Source organism: Lepidochelys kempii, chromosome 3, assembly GCF_965140265.1.
Source record: "Lepidochelys kempii isolate rLepKem1 chromosome 3, rLepKem1.hap2, whole genome shotgun sequence".
Taxonomy (NCBI): Eukaryota; Metazoa; Chordata; order Testudines; family Cheloniidae; genus Lepidochelys; species Lepidochelys kempii.
In genome coordinates, this window is record NC_133258.1 from 49,252,562 (window position 1) to 49,270,718 (window position 18,157).

General features: G+C 40.3%; 1 protein-coding gene and 1 long non-coding RNA gene across 6 annotated transcripts in view; one reads left to right on the forward strand and one right to left on the reverse strand.

Annotated features, from left to right (window-relative positions):
* Positions 1-18,157, reverse strand: part of KHDRBS2 (KH RNA binding domain containing, signal transduction associated 2) — a 572,210-nt gene that overhangs the window by 335,382 nt on the left and 218,671 nt on the right. For 4 of the 5 annotated variants that reach the window (XM_073336336.1, XM_073336334.1, XM_073336332.1 and 1 more), the window contains one exon: positions 8,774-8,890. The exons of the other annotated variant lie outside the window; for it this stretch is intronic. In XM_073336336.1, coding sequence (XP_073192437.1) covers positions 8,774-8,890 — 117 coding nt within the window. The remainder of the gene's footprint in view (positions 1-8,773; positions 8,891-18,157) is intronic. 5 annotated transcript variants of the gene reach the window in all.
* Positions 3,877-18,157, forward strand: part of LOC140908680 (uncharacterized) — a 32,848-nt gene continuing 18,567 nt past the window's right edge. Inside the window, exon 1 of the long non-coding RNA XR_012157951.1 lies at positions 3,877-4,012. This is a non-coding gene — a long non-coding RNA (uncharacterized lncRNA). The remainder of the gene's footprint in view (positions 4,013-18,157) is intronic.

Consider the following 18,157-nt stretch of genomic DNA (forward strand, 5'->3'; position numbering starts at 1 on the left):
CACTGCATACACACACAAAAAGAATATTTTTCCTACTTAGGGTTAACCTGTCCTTCTCTTATTTTTAGGTTTGACTTCTTTTTCCACCTTCCTCTATCAGTAAGGTAATTTGCATTTTCACAAACACTTTCTGGATTGCTTTTGGATCCAAAGCCATCAGCAGGTCAGAGACCCTTTCTTAAAAGGGGACACAATCAACTTCTACCTGAGTTTTGATTTCTTTTCACTTTCAACTTCTGCTTCCAAAACACACAGTGATCTGAAAAAGAAAACACAACCTACTCTGGCTCCCTTTAGAGCCCAAATAGGATTTTAGTTAAGTAGCATGTTTTGTTTGCCCCTTCTACAATATACACTGCACATGTCCTGGGAAAAATGCACATTCCTTTCATAGTTTAACTTCGATAACATTATATTAGCCATATCAATTTTTACATAAGGTGTAACAGTTTCTTTTGTGCTCACACAGTTTTCATGTACCTTTATCAAAGTGACAGTCTGATTACTCAGAGACACCTTAACGCTCAGTGTTTCTAATGTTGCTTCTTTTTTTTTGTGCACCTCACCCCTGCTGTTGCTCCAGAGGGGCAGTGTCTTTTTTAACTTCTTATACTACAGCTCTTATCTGCTATTTTGTTATCCCAAAAAAAAGATCCAGAATTTCTCCCCATTCTCCTGGGTTTGACAGCCCTGCTGCAGCCAGGACTTTGGTCTTTTAAAAATATATATTGAACTGTATAAAGCATTGAGGTACCTTAAGGGTTAAATGCTAAATACCAAAGCCAAACAACACTAGTCACCTTTGTCTGGCAAAAAAGTGTTTCTCAGTTTTGCAACTTTGAATGAAAGTTTCAGATGGCTTTTTAGTGGTGTTATTTAAAACCAAACCAAACCAAAAATTTATCTTAAACCCACAAAATAGAGTTTCACAAGCCAGGAGCGCCAGCCTTGGTCCCAAACACTCCACACATTTACACAATATATCTATACACACAGATACAAGCATACTCTTCTGCTTCACATCCCTTACACTGCTTTAATTTTTACACAGCTGTACATAGATTACATTGGTATATATCTGGGGTCAGGTAAGTTCCAGTAGAAACCCCTTTATGTTCTTTTGGCAAATTTGACTAAATTGTTCAGTCAAATGATTCAAAGCAGATTGTCTTTTTGCCTGGCTTATTTACAAACATTCCTTTGGAAAAGGGCCCATTTTTCCTTCAGAATGGCTGAAAAGAAACCAAGAATTCTTTTTCTATAACACTTTTTCTGTTAACATTTGTACAAGGTTCAACTGCTTAATTCCCTCCAGCCTCTGCAGAGTTAACTTCTCACTCTCTTTATCTGTTGCCTGCCTGCTTGTCTGGGCCTGATCCTGCTTTCTTCCCTGAACTGCCCCTTCCCATGGGCACAGGCTTTGTCCCACTAACCATTTCACAAGGAGGGTGGGCTCCTCAACTAACCCCCACCCCTCCTGGTCCCTTTTCTTTGTTCCCTTTCTCTCTTGTTGCTCTGGGGTGGTCATTCTGCCAGATAGGCAGCGACCCTTTCGGACAGAAGGCACAGGTACTTTGCTATTGTTTAATGTGTTAGGCTTTATCAGTTCAGTCCAAAAGCCCTTAGGCTGCCTGCAGTGTCTTCACTGAATTCCTTACCAGCACAAAATTCTCTGTTACTCACACATTCAAGGGCACCCACCTTTATCCAGTTCCTAGGACTCCAGGTAAAAAGCACCTAACTTTACCCCTCTGTGGGCTCTGGGCTCTACTCCTCCATGGGCTCCAGGCAAGTACCCATTCCCTGTGGACTCAGAGCAAACTCTCTTTCCCTGTGGAATCTTTTGTGGGTTTACAGGGTCTTTTACCAGTGAAAGAGCCTTACACAGTAATATACTACATAACCTCTATTTCTTAACAATCACCAAAACAGAATGCACACACATACAGTGCTCACCACTCCCAATAAGACAGATGGACTTTTCCAGATGGCCAGTCAGAATCAGGTCCATCTGGGGGACTCCAGTTTCTGCACGGTATCATTGGCAGAGTGTTAAGGTCTGGCAGCTCTGATTTTTGGGGCTGTGTCCTGGAGTTGGTTCCCTGTCTCTGGACATAATTTCTCCACTCAAGCAGGCAATCAGCTTGAGTTCTGAGTCCCACTAATGGAATGTATCCGTAAATTAACTCGTGAACTGCAACATGGGAATTTGTAGGGAGCGACCCCACCCTGCCGTCTTTTACCTCCTATTACAATGGACAAACTACAAACTTTGTACCATCCGTCTCCTTCCTCTCTACCAATCCTCGCTGGGGCCTCCAAATTCTTTTCGAATTCCCCGTACACTGGTGGCCTGTGATATGCAGGAGGTCAGACCAGATAATCTGGTGATTCCTTCTCGCTTTAAACTCTATGGCCACATTAATACTCACTCTTTCTTCCCTGCCCCTACACATTTTCTATTTTCATTTTGCCTTGTTCATCAAGTTTATTGTTAACCTGGGATGACAACCTGTCCCCTCTCACCAATCGTGTCCATCAGTATAAATAGCATTATCCAAAGTACAGTCATATTTCTGGGTAAAGACCATGATCCCCAAGGATCCCCAAGGATATTCTCACATGTTCCTGTGAAAGCTCATCCCAAACAACATTTATCAAAAATAAAAGATATTTTGATTTGGCTAAATATCACATAACTTGGGTGCTGGACTGTGCTTATTATTGTGAGCTTATTTGTACTCCTCTTATTATCATTATTTATTTGTTAAGCACCAATGATGTGCTCTAGACTACAAGACCAAATAAATGCAGTCCTTACTCCATGGAGCTTATGATTTCAAGTATATTCATCATCATTTACAAAATAAAAGGTTATGTAATAAAGCACTCAGTGAACATTCTAATGTTAGCATGGACATTTTAGTGTTCTCTCTGGCCCTAAAGAACTAGTGCTGTCTCCTTACCATATCAGACAGGAAACCTGACTGGGGAAATGTTAGATTTTGGTGCAGTTGGCTCCTAACCACCTTTTTCAATCATCTTACCCAAGAAGGGAGAGATGGAAGATGGGATGGTCATCAAGTAATTTTTACCAAATGATTGTCTCTTAAATACTGGCCAGACTATCACGTGTTTAAGCATTGTTTGCTACTCGTCCTCCCTGAGGGTAATGTATACAACTTGGTGAGTTCTGGACCAAGGAAGACCCTATAGCTTCCTATGCCATCCATTCACATCTGGAATCATTCATATCCATTTTGTTCTCTCACATATGCTGTTCTGAAACAGTTAAACAATATGAAGTATACTTATTTATACAAGATAATTATTATTAAAGGCTGTTACTCTATACATGAAAATGAAACCCGGGAAACATGGAAAGATCAGTCCAACCCAAAGATTGCACTCCGTTTCTCTTTCCCTTCCCTTCTGCAACACCCTGTGATGGGGGAAAGGATTTCTTCACTAGACTAACCCAAAAAGTAAAAGACCTGGCAGTTGTACGGGGAGATTTTGACAAACCAGTAAAGTGCCTGAAACCACTATGGCTTATTGCTAAAAGCAGGCAAGTCAGCAGGCCATAAAGTGGCCATGCAGCAAACTCAGTTTGATCAAGGCAGGAGGGGAGGGGGTTTTGAGTGTCACAGAAAGGGCAGCTTGACCCCCGCATCCTTCCTGATAAGAATTGTGTCGAAGTTGCTGATACTTGCATTTTAGAAGAGCAGACTGTGCCCCAGGAATGTCTATTGGGGTCTAAAGGCTGCAAACTCTGGAAAAACCCACACCTGGTTAATCAATAATCAGAAGGAGCCTCTTGCTTGCCCATTGGAACTGCTTGCTTAACAAGTTTTCTTTAAGCGACATGTCATTCGATTACTAATGTATAAATAAGGGGGAAAAGTTTGAGGTAGTGGGACTCTTCATGACTGGACTCTCTCTCTGGATACATCTTGTGTTCCCCACTGGCAGACGGGCTGCCGATGTCCCACTCGAGAGCCACACAGCTTAGGTAATTATCGAGGGTTGGGGGTGTTTTACTAACCTGTTGCAGACGTGGGTAAGTGCTTGAGACTAAGTAAAGTTTAGCTTTAAGTGAAAACATTCTTGTGTTGTCCTGTTTGTGCCAGCCATCAAACCGTGTCTCCCCTGATTTATTTCCTGACACCACCTTGCATAGAGTAAAAGTTACAAAGAACTGTGGGTTGAAAGAACCCTGGGGTAACAGCGGTGGCCAAAGGTCTCCCTGAATCCTCTAGAGGGAACCAGTCCTCTCTTCACACAGAATAGTTATTCCAACCCACAGGGGACACATCTGCAATTTGATAGAAAGGACTGGACTCAGCACAGGGGGTTGCAGTGTGTAGAAAATAGGGTCCTCACTTATTGAACACATGAAAATAACTTTATTTCCATGTAGAAGTGTATGCTTAAAAGCACATAATTGCTTGCTTTACATGCATTCTTTGCAGATTTAGCTCCTGAAAATAAAGTTTCAAGCAATTATTAACTTGGATATCATTGTAAATCATGTACAAACTTTATGTGGATTGATGTCCCTCAATTGATTCTATTCATAATCAAATTCCTCTTATCTACTGAGTTTTGTTTTCTTTCACAACCGTCTTCAATGAATTAGAAGAATGGGGGGAAGAACAAAAAGATGGGCAATTTAATATGACTTTGTTTAATCTCATCACTATCAGTTCTGATGAATGAATTTGCATGTGTATAATACTATACTACTATAGGAGTGACAAGCTATAATGCTATCATGTGAGTCAGCAAAATAATGAGAGTTCTCAGGATGGACAGCCTGTTATTTCAATCTGTCATAAGATATCATTGGAAACTGGCTGTTCTCTTATGATGAACACAATTCATACTGATCAGTGCTGCATCAATTGTGTTAGGTAACACCTTCTGTAGTCAATTTAAAAATATATGCTGTTATTTAAATACTAAACATTTTGAAATTCAATGATTTAGAGTAGAGTCAACATTAAAATCAGAGTTCTGGGTAACCAGTCTCAGAGAAAAGTGTTTCTAAAAGACAAACTTACCTCCTGTGTTTCCAGTGGTAATTGCAACTTCTTGTGTTAACTGGAGCTATTTTAGTCCAGAACTATGCTACTCTGTCGCCTTAGGCTCAGGGCCGGCTCTAGGTTTTTTGCCGCCCCAAGCTCTGAGAGCGCAACTGCTGCCCAAGCAAAAAAAAAAAAAAGAAAGAAAGAAAAAAAAGGCTGGCCGGAACGCCACTCCTGGAAATGTGCTGCCCCAAGCACATGCTTGCTTTGCTGGTGCCTAGAGCCAGTCCTGCTTAGGCTGCATCTATCACAGAAAATTGAACTGTTGCTAATTAAGCTGGTGGTATCAGTTTAATCACAAAAGTGCAGGATATCCACTTTTGCCATGCTGATCTGGGTAAAGGACTGTTGCCCATTAATGTTCTGCTATACTGTTCCCGTAGCATTGCCCTCTGGGTGCTTATCCCACAGTTCCCAGTACAACTTCTGCGGTACACAGGGTACATTTGAAGCTGCTCACATTCTTCATTTTGAGTTTGTCTTATTGCCTACTTTAAATGGATTTGTCCTGCATGAGGAGTCACACATATATTGTGTAGGGTAGGGGCTACCCTTCGAGGCAGTCTACCTGGTTGAGGTACAATGTTTTCTGATGCACTGGGGTTTTGCATGCCCACAGCAATACTCTACTACAGAGTGCAGTGTTTGTGCACAAACACCTCTAAGGACAGGGCAACACCCACAGGCTGATGAAGGAGCAGGATTTCTCCCTACCCACGCTTTCCAGTCCTTGCTACATGGTTGGTGATCATGTGGATGCAAAAAGCTTCTGTGGCATGATAAGACCACAGACACAGACGGAACGTCCAGCCAAAGCTTCTTAAGGCCCTAACTAGAGATTGATCTAGGTGGTGCTCAATCTGCAAGGAAGCTACATCCCTCTGGGATTTGCAACAGTGATGATGATGGCCCCTCCCCGTCTCATTTACTTTGGATAGTACCACTCTGGGCACTAGCCTTGTTATAGTCCTTGTGCCCTCTGAGTTCATGGGCTGTAACTGTGTAAAAGAGCTGGGGTGGAAAGGAAGAGCCTTCTTACTCAGGGCTAGGCACACTACAGTCCTTTGTTTGTAGCCTATGTTCATAATCAATTTCCAGATGTTATTCCCATCCTTCTTGGTATGTTTTCCTGCTTCTTATTCATTACTTCATTTGCATAAATCTCCCCACTGTCAAATCCTCCAATTTCTCATTCCTCCTCCATGCAAAATCCATAAAATTCTCTGACAACTCCATCATTTCAATATTTGTTTGTCATAGATGCTCATCCATTTGGAAAGAGCAAATCAGCAGATAAGTCCACTTGAAAATATGTGTCTAAGGACTTCAGAGCGGATACATTTTTCATCTTTTCCAACAGTCATATCACAAAAATTGTGTTCCCCGTTCTCTGATTCAGCCCAGCTGCAGCCAGCACAGGACTGGAGAAGACGAGGGCAAAGGCGGCTTTAATCTGGCCAGCCGCTTTACCTGATGAACAGCTGCCCAAAAACCCAATGGATTATTGTAACAGCCAGGGATCAGGCAGCAGCAGTGGCACCCAGGCTGTGCCATCTATTGCTAGGGACTGAGAGAAAGAGGTAGCATGCTTGGAGATTACCCTTGCCTGGGGAACCCTTGGGGAGTTTGTTAAGCCTTGTTCTCAGCAGCTATACCCAGAATCATGCAAAAAGTCAGAGACAAATCTAATGATAAATATTTAAGCTCAGTAAAAGTATGTTTTACTGCATAAAGGAAGCCAGTGGATGTTTTCCTCCAAGAAAGCTTGTTTGAAAATGGCAATTCCCCTCCCCTCCTTTTCTGTGTAGCAAGGCTTAGGCTATTGTTTCTGATCACACTAAAGTCCTTCCCCCCCTCAGTTTTCCAGGATCTATCTCTGGCACATCCTGTCTGAGAGAACTACTTTGGCTATACAGTCACCATTAGTTGTCCCCAATTTCCTCTCATTGGATCCTGGTTAGGGTGACCAGAAAGCAAACGTAAAAAATCAGGACAAGAGGTGGGGGTAATAGGTGCCTATATAAGGAAAAGCCCCCCAAATCGGGACTGTCCCTATAAAATTGGGACATCTGGTCACTCTAATCCTGGTAACAATGATTCATGTGTTTCAGGTAATTTTTTTTATCTTTATTCTAATTACTTGTGGATTTTGTTTTCAGTCATTATGAAAAGGTTAAATGGACAGTCACTTACAATGGCCTGTTTTATTAGAATTTTTTTTATCACTACCATACTTTGAAACATCGTTTCTTACTTCAGTCTCATGGAACTGAGTTTCCATGATGTCCATTCTCAATTCCAGAACATCTAAGGATTCTGTCTTGTTTTCCAAGGAGGAAGAGTACCTTGAATTCTGATTTTTCTGCAGTGCTCATAGAATCCAGCCCTCTGTGCTGTCTACTGCAGTTAGTAATGTCTAATATATCTTATATTGTCAGATCAGATTCATGAGACAGGATAGGTGAGGAGGCTGCCTGTTTATGTCCAAACACTTCCTGATCTAACAGGCCTTTCACACACCCCTTTTCAGGTCATTCCTGCTCTTGGCAATAATAATCTGAATGGGTAGCTGGGAAAGGAGCTGGCAGACACAATACAAATGTACATTATTGCCACTTCAGCAGCATATGCATTTACTGATCTGGAAAGCAATTTTTTTACAGTACCAGAAGTAGGTTCAAGGATTATAAAATATTCTACTTGTCAATAACTGAAAATAAACTCTTTGATGTAATCAAACCATAAAAAAAAGCCATAAAAACAAGATTGTCAAATAGATAAAGTCCTTCAGTGACCAATATCTTAAAGAAATCTGTGGCAAATTGATATTCATTTCATGTGGGAAATTTGGCTTTAAATTCTAGGGATAATATGATTCATAACAATAACATCGTATTGGATGGTTCATCTCCTTGTTTGCTCATTTGTTTAATTTTGCCAATGGTCTGATAATACCAATGTGACTGGTGATGTGGAAAAAAATGAGTCACCAAAACCAAATAATGTCACTCATAAAAACAGTAGAATGCTGGTTCATTTTTATTTTATCCTGGCCCTGTCATTTTAACTGCTGAAACAAATAGCACTGGTGACAGAGAGAGCCACTAAAATATATGTCAATGTAAAATATAGATCAGTGGAATGAACAGTTATTATTTGCTTGTCGAAGCAAGATCAGATGGTATGATGATAAGTTACGCTACAGTATACAGTCAGAGTTAAATAAATACATTCAGAGTTAAATAAAGTTGCTTTAGTTTTATAGGTTTCAGAGTCATCTTACAGAGGAGTGGCATGACAAAGTGGACATTCCAAACAGCAAGGATAAAACATGTGCTATACGGTGTGTTCCTTTCAGTGCTATTTAAAATTTTTCTTCCAGGATGTTGAAACTCTTTGTTTCAAATATGTCTTATCTAATTAATATTTAAAGAAGAAAAGGGCAACATTCCTAGACAAATATTAAACAGCATGGAGGACAAGAATAAAACTACACAAAGCACATTTACACATGTCCAAATTATAGCAGTAAGGTTCTCAAACAAACCATTGCCAGAAGAAGATAGATGTAAGAATAGTTTTTAATTAGTAAATTTTTAATGTAAATTAGCCTTTTAAGAGGAGTCCACTATATATAACTTTATGTACACTTAACATTATTTAAAATCAGAATTCATGTACAATACCTTAGCTTTATCCCTCATGGAACCTTTTCCCAGGATAGACATTTTTGCACCTGTCTCCTCCTGTAACCTCTTCAAGGAGTTTCCTCTTGGTCCAAGCAATTTCCCAACAAAATTGAACTAGAAAGTGAATAAAATATCTGTTTTTAGATAAAGATGAACTAAAGAAATGGTGTTCAGAATGTGCAATAAATATTGGTAAGCAAGTTACTGGAGAAGGAAAGGATAACATATTGGCTTCAGTAAACATATGTTTCTAAAAGGATAATTTTCCTTTCTTTTAAAAAATATGGTTTAGTTCTAGGGATTAAGTCCTGAGTATAAACAGGCTGTGTACCAAGGAGATTCATGGGGTTTGTGGGATAACTTAGGCATCCTCCTCTCTAGGCCTAAAGACAGCAGAAGTATTCATGATTCCTGTGTTCTTCCTGTGTGTATGTTTGTAGGGGAGAACAACCAAATGCTCATTGTAATCATAGATATACTGGAATCACTTCTATTACTCCCCTTCCCCATCTCCCAAACTCCATGGCTGTTTGGGCACAGGGAAACCTGTGGATCTGTGGACCTTTTCTCTGTTTTCGCCATGTTTGGGGTGCTCACTAGGGGGACAAAATTGCCCCCAAAACACAGTAATGTATGTGTGGGAAACTTCTTGAAGTTAGTGTACTGTACCCTGTGTATAACTTTTCACATAAAGAATCTGACACATCAGAAAAGGGCAGACAAATAAACAGTGACAAGTTTTTAAAGTGCTTGTACACAAATGCTAGAAGTTTGAATAATAAGATGGGTGAACACAGTGCCTTGTGTTAAAGGAGGATATTGATATGATAGGCATCACAGAAACCTGGTGGAGTGAGGATAATCAATGGGACACAATCATTCCAGAGTACAAAATATATCGGAAGGACAGAACACGTGGTGCGGGGGGTGGTGGTGAGCAGCACTGTATGTAAAAGAAAATGTAGAATCAAATGAAATAAAAATCTTAAATGAATCCACATGTTCCATAGAATCTCTATGGATAGTAATTCCATGCTCTAATAAGAATATAACAGTAGGGATCTATTATCGACCACCTGACCAGGATAGTGATAGTGATGATGAAATGCTAAGGGAGATTACAGAGGCTATCAAAATAAAGAACTCAATAATAGTGGGGGATTTCAATTATCCCCATATTGACTGGTACATGTCACCTCAAGATGAAATGCAAAGACAAAATTTCTCGATACTTTAAATGACTGCTTCTTGGAGCAGTTGGTACAGAACCCACAAGAGGAGAGGCAACTCTCGATCTAGTCCTGAGTGGAGCGCAGGATCTGGTCCAAGAGGTAACTCTAACAGGACCGCTTGGAAATAGTGACCATAATATAATAACATTTAACATTCTTGTGGTGGGAAGAACACCTCAACAGCCCAACACTGTGGCATTTAATTTCAGAAAGGGGAACTATGCAAAAATGAGGAGGTTAGTTAAACAGACATTAAAAGGTACAGTAACTAGAGCAAAATCCCTGCAAGCTGCATGGACACTTTTCAAAGACACCATAATAGAGGCTCAACTTAAATGTATACCCCCAAATTAAAAAACACAGTAAAAAAAACTAAAAAAGAGCCACTGTGGCTTAACAACTATGTAAAAGAAGCAGTGAGAGATAAAAAGGCATCTTTTAAAAAGTGGAAGTCAAATCCTAGTGAGGTAAATAGAAAGGAGCATAAATACTGCCAAATTAAATGTAAAAATGTAATAAGAAAAGCCAAAAAGGAGTTTGAAGAACAGCTAGCCAAAAACTCAAAAGGTAATAACAAAATGTTTTTTAAGTACATCAGCAGGAAGCAGAAGCAGTGGGGCTCCTGGACGATCGAGATACAAAAGGAGCACTTAAAGACGATAAAGTCATCACAGAGAAACTAAATGAATTCTTTGCTTCAGTCTTCATGGCTGAGGATGTTAGGGAGATTCCCAAACCGGAGGGAATCTTTTGTAGGTGACAAATCTGAGGAATTCTCACAGATTGAAGTGTCACTAGAGGAGGTTTTGGAATTAATTTAGAAACTTAACAGTAACAAGTCACCAGGACCAGATGGCATTCACCCAAGAGTTCTGAAAGAACTCAAATGTGAAATTGCGGAACTATTAACTATGGTTTTAACCTGTCCTTTAAATCAGCTACTGTACCCAATGACTGGAAGATAGCTAATGTAACGCCAATATTTAAGAAGGGCTCTAGAGGTGATCCTGGCAATTACAGACCAGTAAGTCTAACATCAGTACCAGGCAAATTAGTTGAAACAATAGTAAAGTATAAAATTGTCAGACACATAGAAGAACATAAATTGTTTCGCAAAAGTCAACATGGCTTCTGTAAAGGGAGATCATGTCTTACTAATCTATTAGAGTTCTTTGAGGGGGTCAACAAACATGTGGACAAGGGGGATCCCGTGGACATAGTGTACTTAGATTTCCAGAAAGCCTTTGACAAGGTCCCTTACCAAAGGCTCTTACGTAAATTAAGTTATCATGGGATAAGAGGGAAAATCCTTTCATGGGTTGAGAACTGGTTAAAACACAGGGAACAAAGGGTAGGAATAAATGGTAAATTTTCAGAATGGAGAGGGGTAACTTGTGGTGTTCCCCAAGGGTCAGTCCTAGGACAAATCCTATTGAACTTATTCATAAATGATCTGGAGAAAGGGGTAAACAGTGAAGTGGCAACGTTTGCAGATGATACTAAACTGCTCAAGATAGTTAAGACCAAAGCAGACTGTGAAGAACTTCAAAAAGATCTCACGAAACTAAGTGATTGGGCAACAAAATGGCAAACAAAATTTAATGTGGATAAATGTAAAGTAATGCACATTGGAAAAAATAACCCCAACTACACATACAATATGATGGGGGCTAATTTAGCTACAACTGATCAGGAGAAAGATCTTGCAGTCATCGTGGATAGTTCTCTGAAGACATCCACACAGTGTACAGTGGCAGTCAAAAAAGCAAATGGGATGTTAGGAATCATTAAAAAAGGGATAGAGAATAAGAAGGAGAATATCTTATTGCCCTTATATAAATCCATGGTATGCCCACATTTTGAATACTGCATACAGATGTGGTCCCCTCATCTCTACAAAGATATACTGGCATCAGAAAAGGGCAACTAAAATGATTAGGGGTTTGGAACGGGTCCCATATGAGGAGAGATTAAAGAGGCTAAGACTTTTCAGCTTGGAAAAAGGAGACTAAGGGGGGATATGATAGAGGTATATAAGATCTTGAGTGGTGTGGAGAAAGTGAATAAGGAAAAGTTATTTACTTGTTCCCATAATATAAGAACTAGGGGTCACCAAATGAAATTAATGTGTAGCAGGTTTAAAACAAATAAAAGGAAGTTCTTCTTCACTCAGTGCACAGTCAACCTGTGGAACTCCTTGCCTGAGGAGGTTGTGAAGGCTAGGAGTATAACAGGGTTTAAAAGAGAACTGGATAAATTCATGGAGGTTAAGTCCATTAATGGCTATTAGCCAGGATGGGTAAGGAATGGTGTCCCTAGCCTCTGTTTGTCAGAGGGTGGAGATGGATAGCAGGAGAGACATCACTTGATCATTACCTGTTAGGTTCACTCCCTCTGGGGCACCTGGCATTGGCCACTGTTGGTAGACAGGATACTGTGCTGGATGGACCTTTGGCGTGACCCAGTATGGCCATTCCTATGTTCTTTTCCTTAACGTGTTTTGTGTTAAATTCAGCGGACAAATGGCAGAATGCCTCAGCCAGTGGCATGTTAATAGCTGGTTGTAAATTGGTGAGACAAAAATATGCAAATGACAGGGCAGCCTGACTTGTATCACTCTGGTATTCTTCCATAGAACAAAAGGAATGTATCGTAATCTCACTTAAAGAATCAAGTGGTAGAACGGGCAGGGTTGGAAGGAATATGGGAAATACAGCATGACAAAAGGAAAGAGAAACTTAGTATATGCTGAGGTGGTCCAAATGACCCTCAGATGACTAATAAGATGATGTAAACATCTCACCATATGATGTATACTCAAATCTCAGAGCACAACAGAATTTAGCTTCACAAAATACCTAGGAGATAGGGCGTATTCTTGTCTCTATTTTACACAAGAGAAAAATGAGGCACAGATTAAGTGGTTTGCTCTACATCACAAGCTGTCTGTAGTCAACCCAAGTATAGAACCCAGGTAGCCTGAATCTCAGTCTTTTACTTTAACTATAGATCATGGATAGTTACACATAAGAGCATAAGAGGTACTTGTGTAAATCACACACTATGGATGAATTTCTTTATCAAAAATATAAAAGGGAGGTGTTTTCTCTTAATATATAATCACCAGCATCACAGCCAAATTAAACACTTATGGAAAAACTCTGCTGTCAGCTAAATCTGTATAGCTGATTTCAGCAGGGTTCACAGGTTTTACTGGAAGTAGAATTTGACCCCTAACATTAGTCACAGGAAACACATATATTGAACTTCCCCACAAAGATAGCTCAGAGGACTGACAGAAAAGCTACACCCTTGATTTGTTTTGAAAGTCCATTCACTAGTCTAAGACCCTCTGATTGTAATGTAGTATTGGACACAGAGGTACAATCCCGAAGGTTCAAACAAACCAGAGTGTATTACATATTACTCAGGAATCATAGTGCCTGGACTACACCCTGATCCAGATGGGTACACTTCTGGCCTGGAATGTGCCAATACCAGGTTTCTTAAAGGAACATTCCACTACACTGCTAGCAAACCACATCACTTAGCAAACCTGACAGACTGTCTCTCTTCTCAAGAGTTTGTTCAACAGTTGAGAGGTGCTCAAGCTGGCACTCCCGTGGGATATGGAAGAGAGGACTGGTACTCTTAACGAGGGACCTCAACTTTGGAATTCACTCTGCTGATTGGCCTGAAACAACCCTAATTGGTTGTTGACCTGTAGAGTATACTGCAAAGTCCAACTATTTGGGCAGGTACCTGGGGAGGTCTGAGGCTCTGGTGGGAGTGTGGAAATAAGGAAATTTCAGTTTATGGACTGGCTTTCTTTGTGAAGATTGTTGGCTTGCTGCCATTTGTGCCTTTGAGTTCCTTTTATATTTCTTTATTAAGGGGCCCTAGAGCCTGGGTTAGGTGTTCTTTTATTATGTTTCATGCTGAAATAAAAATAAAAATAAAACAAACATTGGTGACATAAGGAAGAAGGAATAGTAAGGACCTGGTTTCAAACCTAACACTGAAGTTTCTAGATATTGTTAAACAATATTTATCCATCAGACTATATCAGCTCCATTTCTGTGTAAATATGCATTCAGGAAACATACAGGTTTGTATTATGGTTTTCCAAGACACAGCCCTGCTTATGCTGTGTGTGAAGTCAAAGCACACAAGCTCAAGTCCCTGTAGCTATCCTATGCTGAGCACAATGGCAGGCAAGATGGCTGTGATGGTGTAACAGTGGGCACACAGAAGAGGTCCTTATACGGCCTTATACGGCCTTTGTGAGCACAGCATAAATGTCTCCTGTACTAGCTGCATCTCACAAGGCAGTACAGAAAGATAAGGTGTGACTATGCACTATTTCTCCCCTTTCAGGATATCTACTGGTGCTCAGGGAATTCAGTATGTGGTATAATGGCTGTCCTTGAACTGGTGCACAAGTAGGGGGGGGCACCCATGCAGGTCAGCCAAAATTTGGCCTTCTTTGTTGTCCGAATAGAAAGGAACTTCTGAGAAAAAGCATATAGATGATGACCATTTATATTTATGCACGTTATAAACTGTCTAATAATTACCTGGAAATGTTATAGCCTAAGGGACTGATCCTGCAGAGATGAGTTGTAGGCTCATAAAATATGTACATAGTGGATTTTACAGACTGGCATTACACTGCAAATAAGTATTAGGGCATGTTTAATTCCATCGACTATATGGTACCATGCAGGCAGATTTAATCCATGTCTTAGACACTCTCTTGAATCACGCATTATACAGTAAGCAATGTTTACAGTTAAATAACTTAATTGTTTTTAATGTGTGTTCCTTTGCCCCAAATTCCCAAATAGTCAAAGTACCATACCAGAAATTCTACTATACTGTTTTCAGTTTTTTGCAGCAGTCGAAAAAGCTAACAGAATGTTAGGTACAATTAGAAAAGTAATAGATAACAAGAAAATATCATAATGCCTCTATATAAACCCATCGTCTGCCCACATCTTGAATATTGTGTGCAGTTTTGGTTACCCCATCTCAAAAAAGATATATTAGAATTGGAAAAGGTACAGAGAAGGGCAACAAAAATGATTAGGAGTATGGAACAACCTCCATATGAGGAAAGATTAAAAAGAACTGGGACTGTACAGAGAGGATTAAAGGGAGATATGATAGAAGCCTAAAAAATCATGAATGGTGAGGAGCAATATAATAAGGAAGTATTATTTACCCCTTCACATGGTATAAGAACCAGGGGTCACCCAATGAAATTAATAGGCAGCAGGTTTAAAACAAACAAAAGGAAGTACTTCTTCACACAACACACAGTCAACCTGTGGAACTCGTTGCCAGGGGATGTTGTGAAGGTCAAAAGTATAATTGGGTTCAAAAAAGAGGTCAAGAGATGCCAAGATGGTCAGGGATGCAACCCCATGTTCTGGATATTGCTAAGCTGCTGACTGCCAGATGATGGGAGTGGATGACAGGGGATGGATCATGCAATAATAACCCTGTTCTGTTCATTACCTCTGAAGCACCTGGCATTGGCCACTGTCGGAAGACAGGATACTGGGCTAGATGGACCATTGGTCTGACCCAGTAGGGCTATTCTTATGTTCTTATTTTGTTATGAGAATACCATGCTGCTACATATAGCAGCTTTTCTGGCCCAACTCTGGCAATTGTGATGGGATAATCATAGTAGGTAATTAAGAAGTGTATCACCTCTTGATATGCATGCATGTCTCCTGTTGGTATAAAAGGCAATTTTGCAAATATATAAGGTCAAATCCTATTCATCCCCCAATACTCTGTAGCCATGTACAGCCCACTATATTGTGCAACCAGTGGAAGCCTGCACAGGAGGGGGGAATACCTCCACCACACACACACACACACACTTCATACTAGAGCTGAACTCTGCAGGTTTCTGTTTTAGGCAGAGAGATGGGGAAAGGGAGGAGCAGTAAATAGTGAATCCATGCCGACAGGAAGTTCTGGAGATCTTGTATACCAGCAGAGGTATGAGGCTGCTGCCAGAGGCTACTGCACTCCTGAGACTACATCAACTTACAAGTCCTCTGATAAGAAGAATGCAATCTCCCATAGCACTCCCCTGCATGAGATCTCTTCTTCTGGCTTTGAACAGTGACCAGGCTCTAGCCCATGAAAAGAAAAACAGACTCTAACTGAAACACTGCAAGGAGACCTAGGGCCAAATTTATACCTGGTGTAATTCTATTAAATCAACTGAATTACAGCAGAGACAAATTAGGTCCGAGCAACCAAAACAAGAGTAATTAAAACTGCAGTATCTCTAAAAGATTTACTTATGGCAAACATTTTATTATGCATTTTTTATCCTCAGAAATGCTGGGAAGCTCATATTTACAGTGTACTTGAAGAGGATGGTGCAATAATTGCTTGTTTATTTATTAGCTCGCATCAAGCACCTAAATCTACAGGGAAAATACATTTTTGGCATAACTCCATGAAACAGATGGTCAGTGACTCTAGATAAACATCTTCCAGAGTACAAGTCCATACGGATAACATACTATTCCCTCAGTTTTCATTTTAGCTATTTTCTGTCAGAATTTGGTAATAAGTTGTGCCATTTAAATAAATGAATATAAATGAGTCTTAGCATTAAAATAAATGTTCAGGTTACAAATAATTGAGTTTAGTCTCTGATGTATCTTTATTTAGGTAAATTGAATCAAGTCTTTCCCGAGGTACATTCCAATAGCTTTTTCTCTTACTCCAGCGGTTCTCAAACTTCATTGCACCACAACCCCCTTCTGACAACTAAAATTACCACACAACCTGAGGAGTGAGGGCGCACCTGAGGAGGGGCAAAAGCCAAAGCTTGAGCCCACCACCCTGAGCAGAGGAGCCAAAGCCCAAGGGCTTCAGCCCCAGAAGGGGGCCTGTAAGCTGAGCCCCACTGCCCAGGGCTGAAGCCTGAGCCCCACCACCCAGGGCTTTAACCCTTGGGCTTCAGCTTTGACCCTGGGCAGTGGGGCTTGGGCTTGGGCTTTGGCCCCAGGTCCCATCAAGTCTAACACCAGTCCTGGAGACCCCATTAAAACCCAGTCCTGACCCACCTTGGGGTCCCAACCCACAGTTTGAGAACCCCTGCTCTAACCTATATATTAGCAGCTATGATTCTGCATTTGGGGGGCCAGATTCTGCCATTCTTATTCACATTGTATGACTACTTGTTGAATACTGTGATTAAAACCAACAGGGCTGTGTACAGCATCTTTTTTTTAAAAATGAGAAATTGGCTTATCTGCCTGTGATAGGAGGGAGGGATGGAGATTCTGATTTTTCTATCAAGGATATTTTATACATGCTTTTTCTTGAAATGTTTCTGTATATTATTAAACTGTTGCCATGTTTGACCACAGAGATGGCTTTATTCCAGTGGTGGGTGAAAGGACATAATGCTTCCTGGAGCTGTCCAACATGCAGTGCATTGTGGCTTTTAGCCCCCACCATGGTTGGCCAGCTCAGCCTGCCAGTGCAGGAGGTCAGGAGGCAGGGATGAATGGCTCAGCTTCCTTTTTACGCATTTCAGTACAGAGTCTCCTGTTGTCACTGGCCCCCTATACATGGACACAGAAGGGCAGAAGTCTCCTGTACAACCTTGCACATCCATGCAAATAACAGCTATATCTGGGATTTATCATCACAATCCCATTTTTCACTTTCAGAAACTTTTTTGGGATGAAATTTGCCAGGCTTGGTCTCTGTCTCTAGGTGTCTTTTTATTAGTATTGGAGTAAAAGATAGCTGAGGTTTGACATTTGATCCAATATGCTTGATTTCATAATCACATTTTATCTTAAATACATATACGGACAGTATTATATCTAAGTTTGCTGGAAACCCTGTATTATTTGAGAAATAGTATGTGATAATTTAATTAAAGACTATTACAGTGCACTTTTTTTTTGCATTTCATTATTATTACTAATTATACTTGCAGCAGAACTTATGCAGAAATCTGAATGTTCAGAGCACTCTACAAATATTTTTTTTATTATTCAGGTTGTGTACATAAAGCAAAGCATTATTTTAATTTGACTGACATATGCAAACTCATTAATATAGCTCTAAAGAGATGCTACCAGTGTGGAAAAAGCTTTCA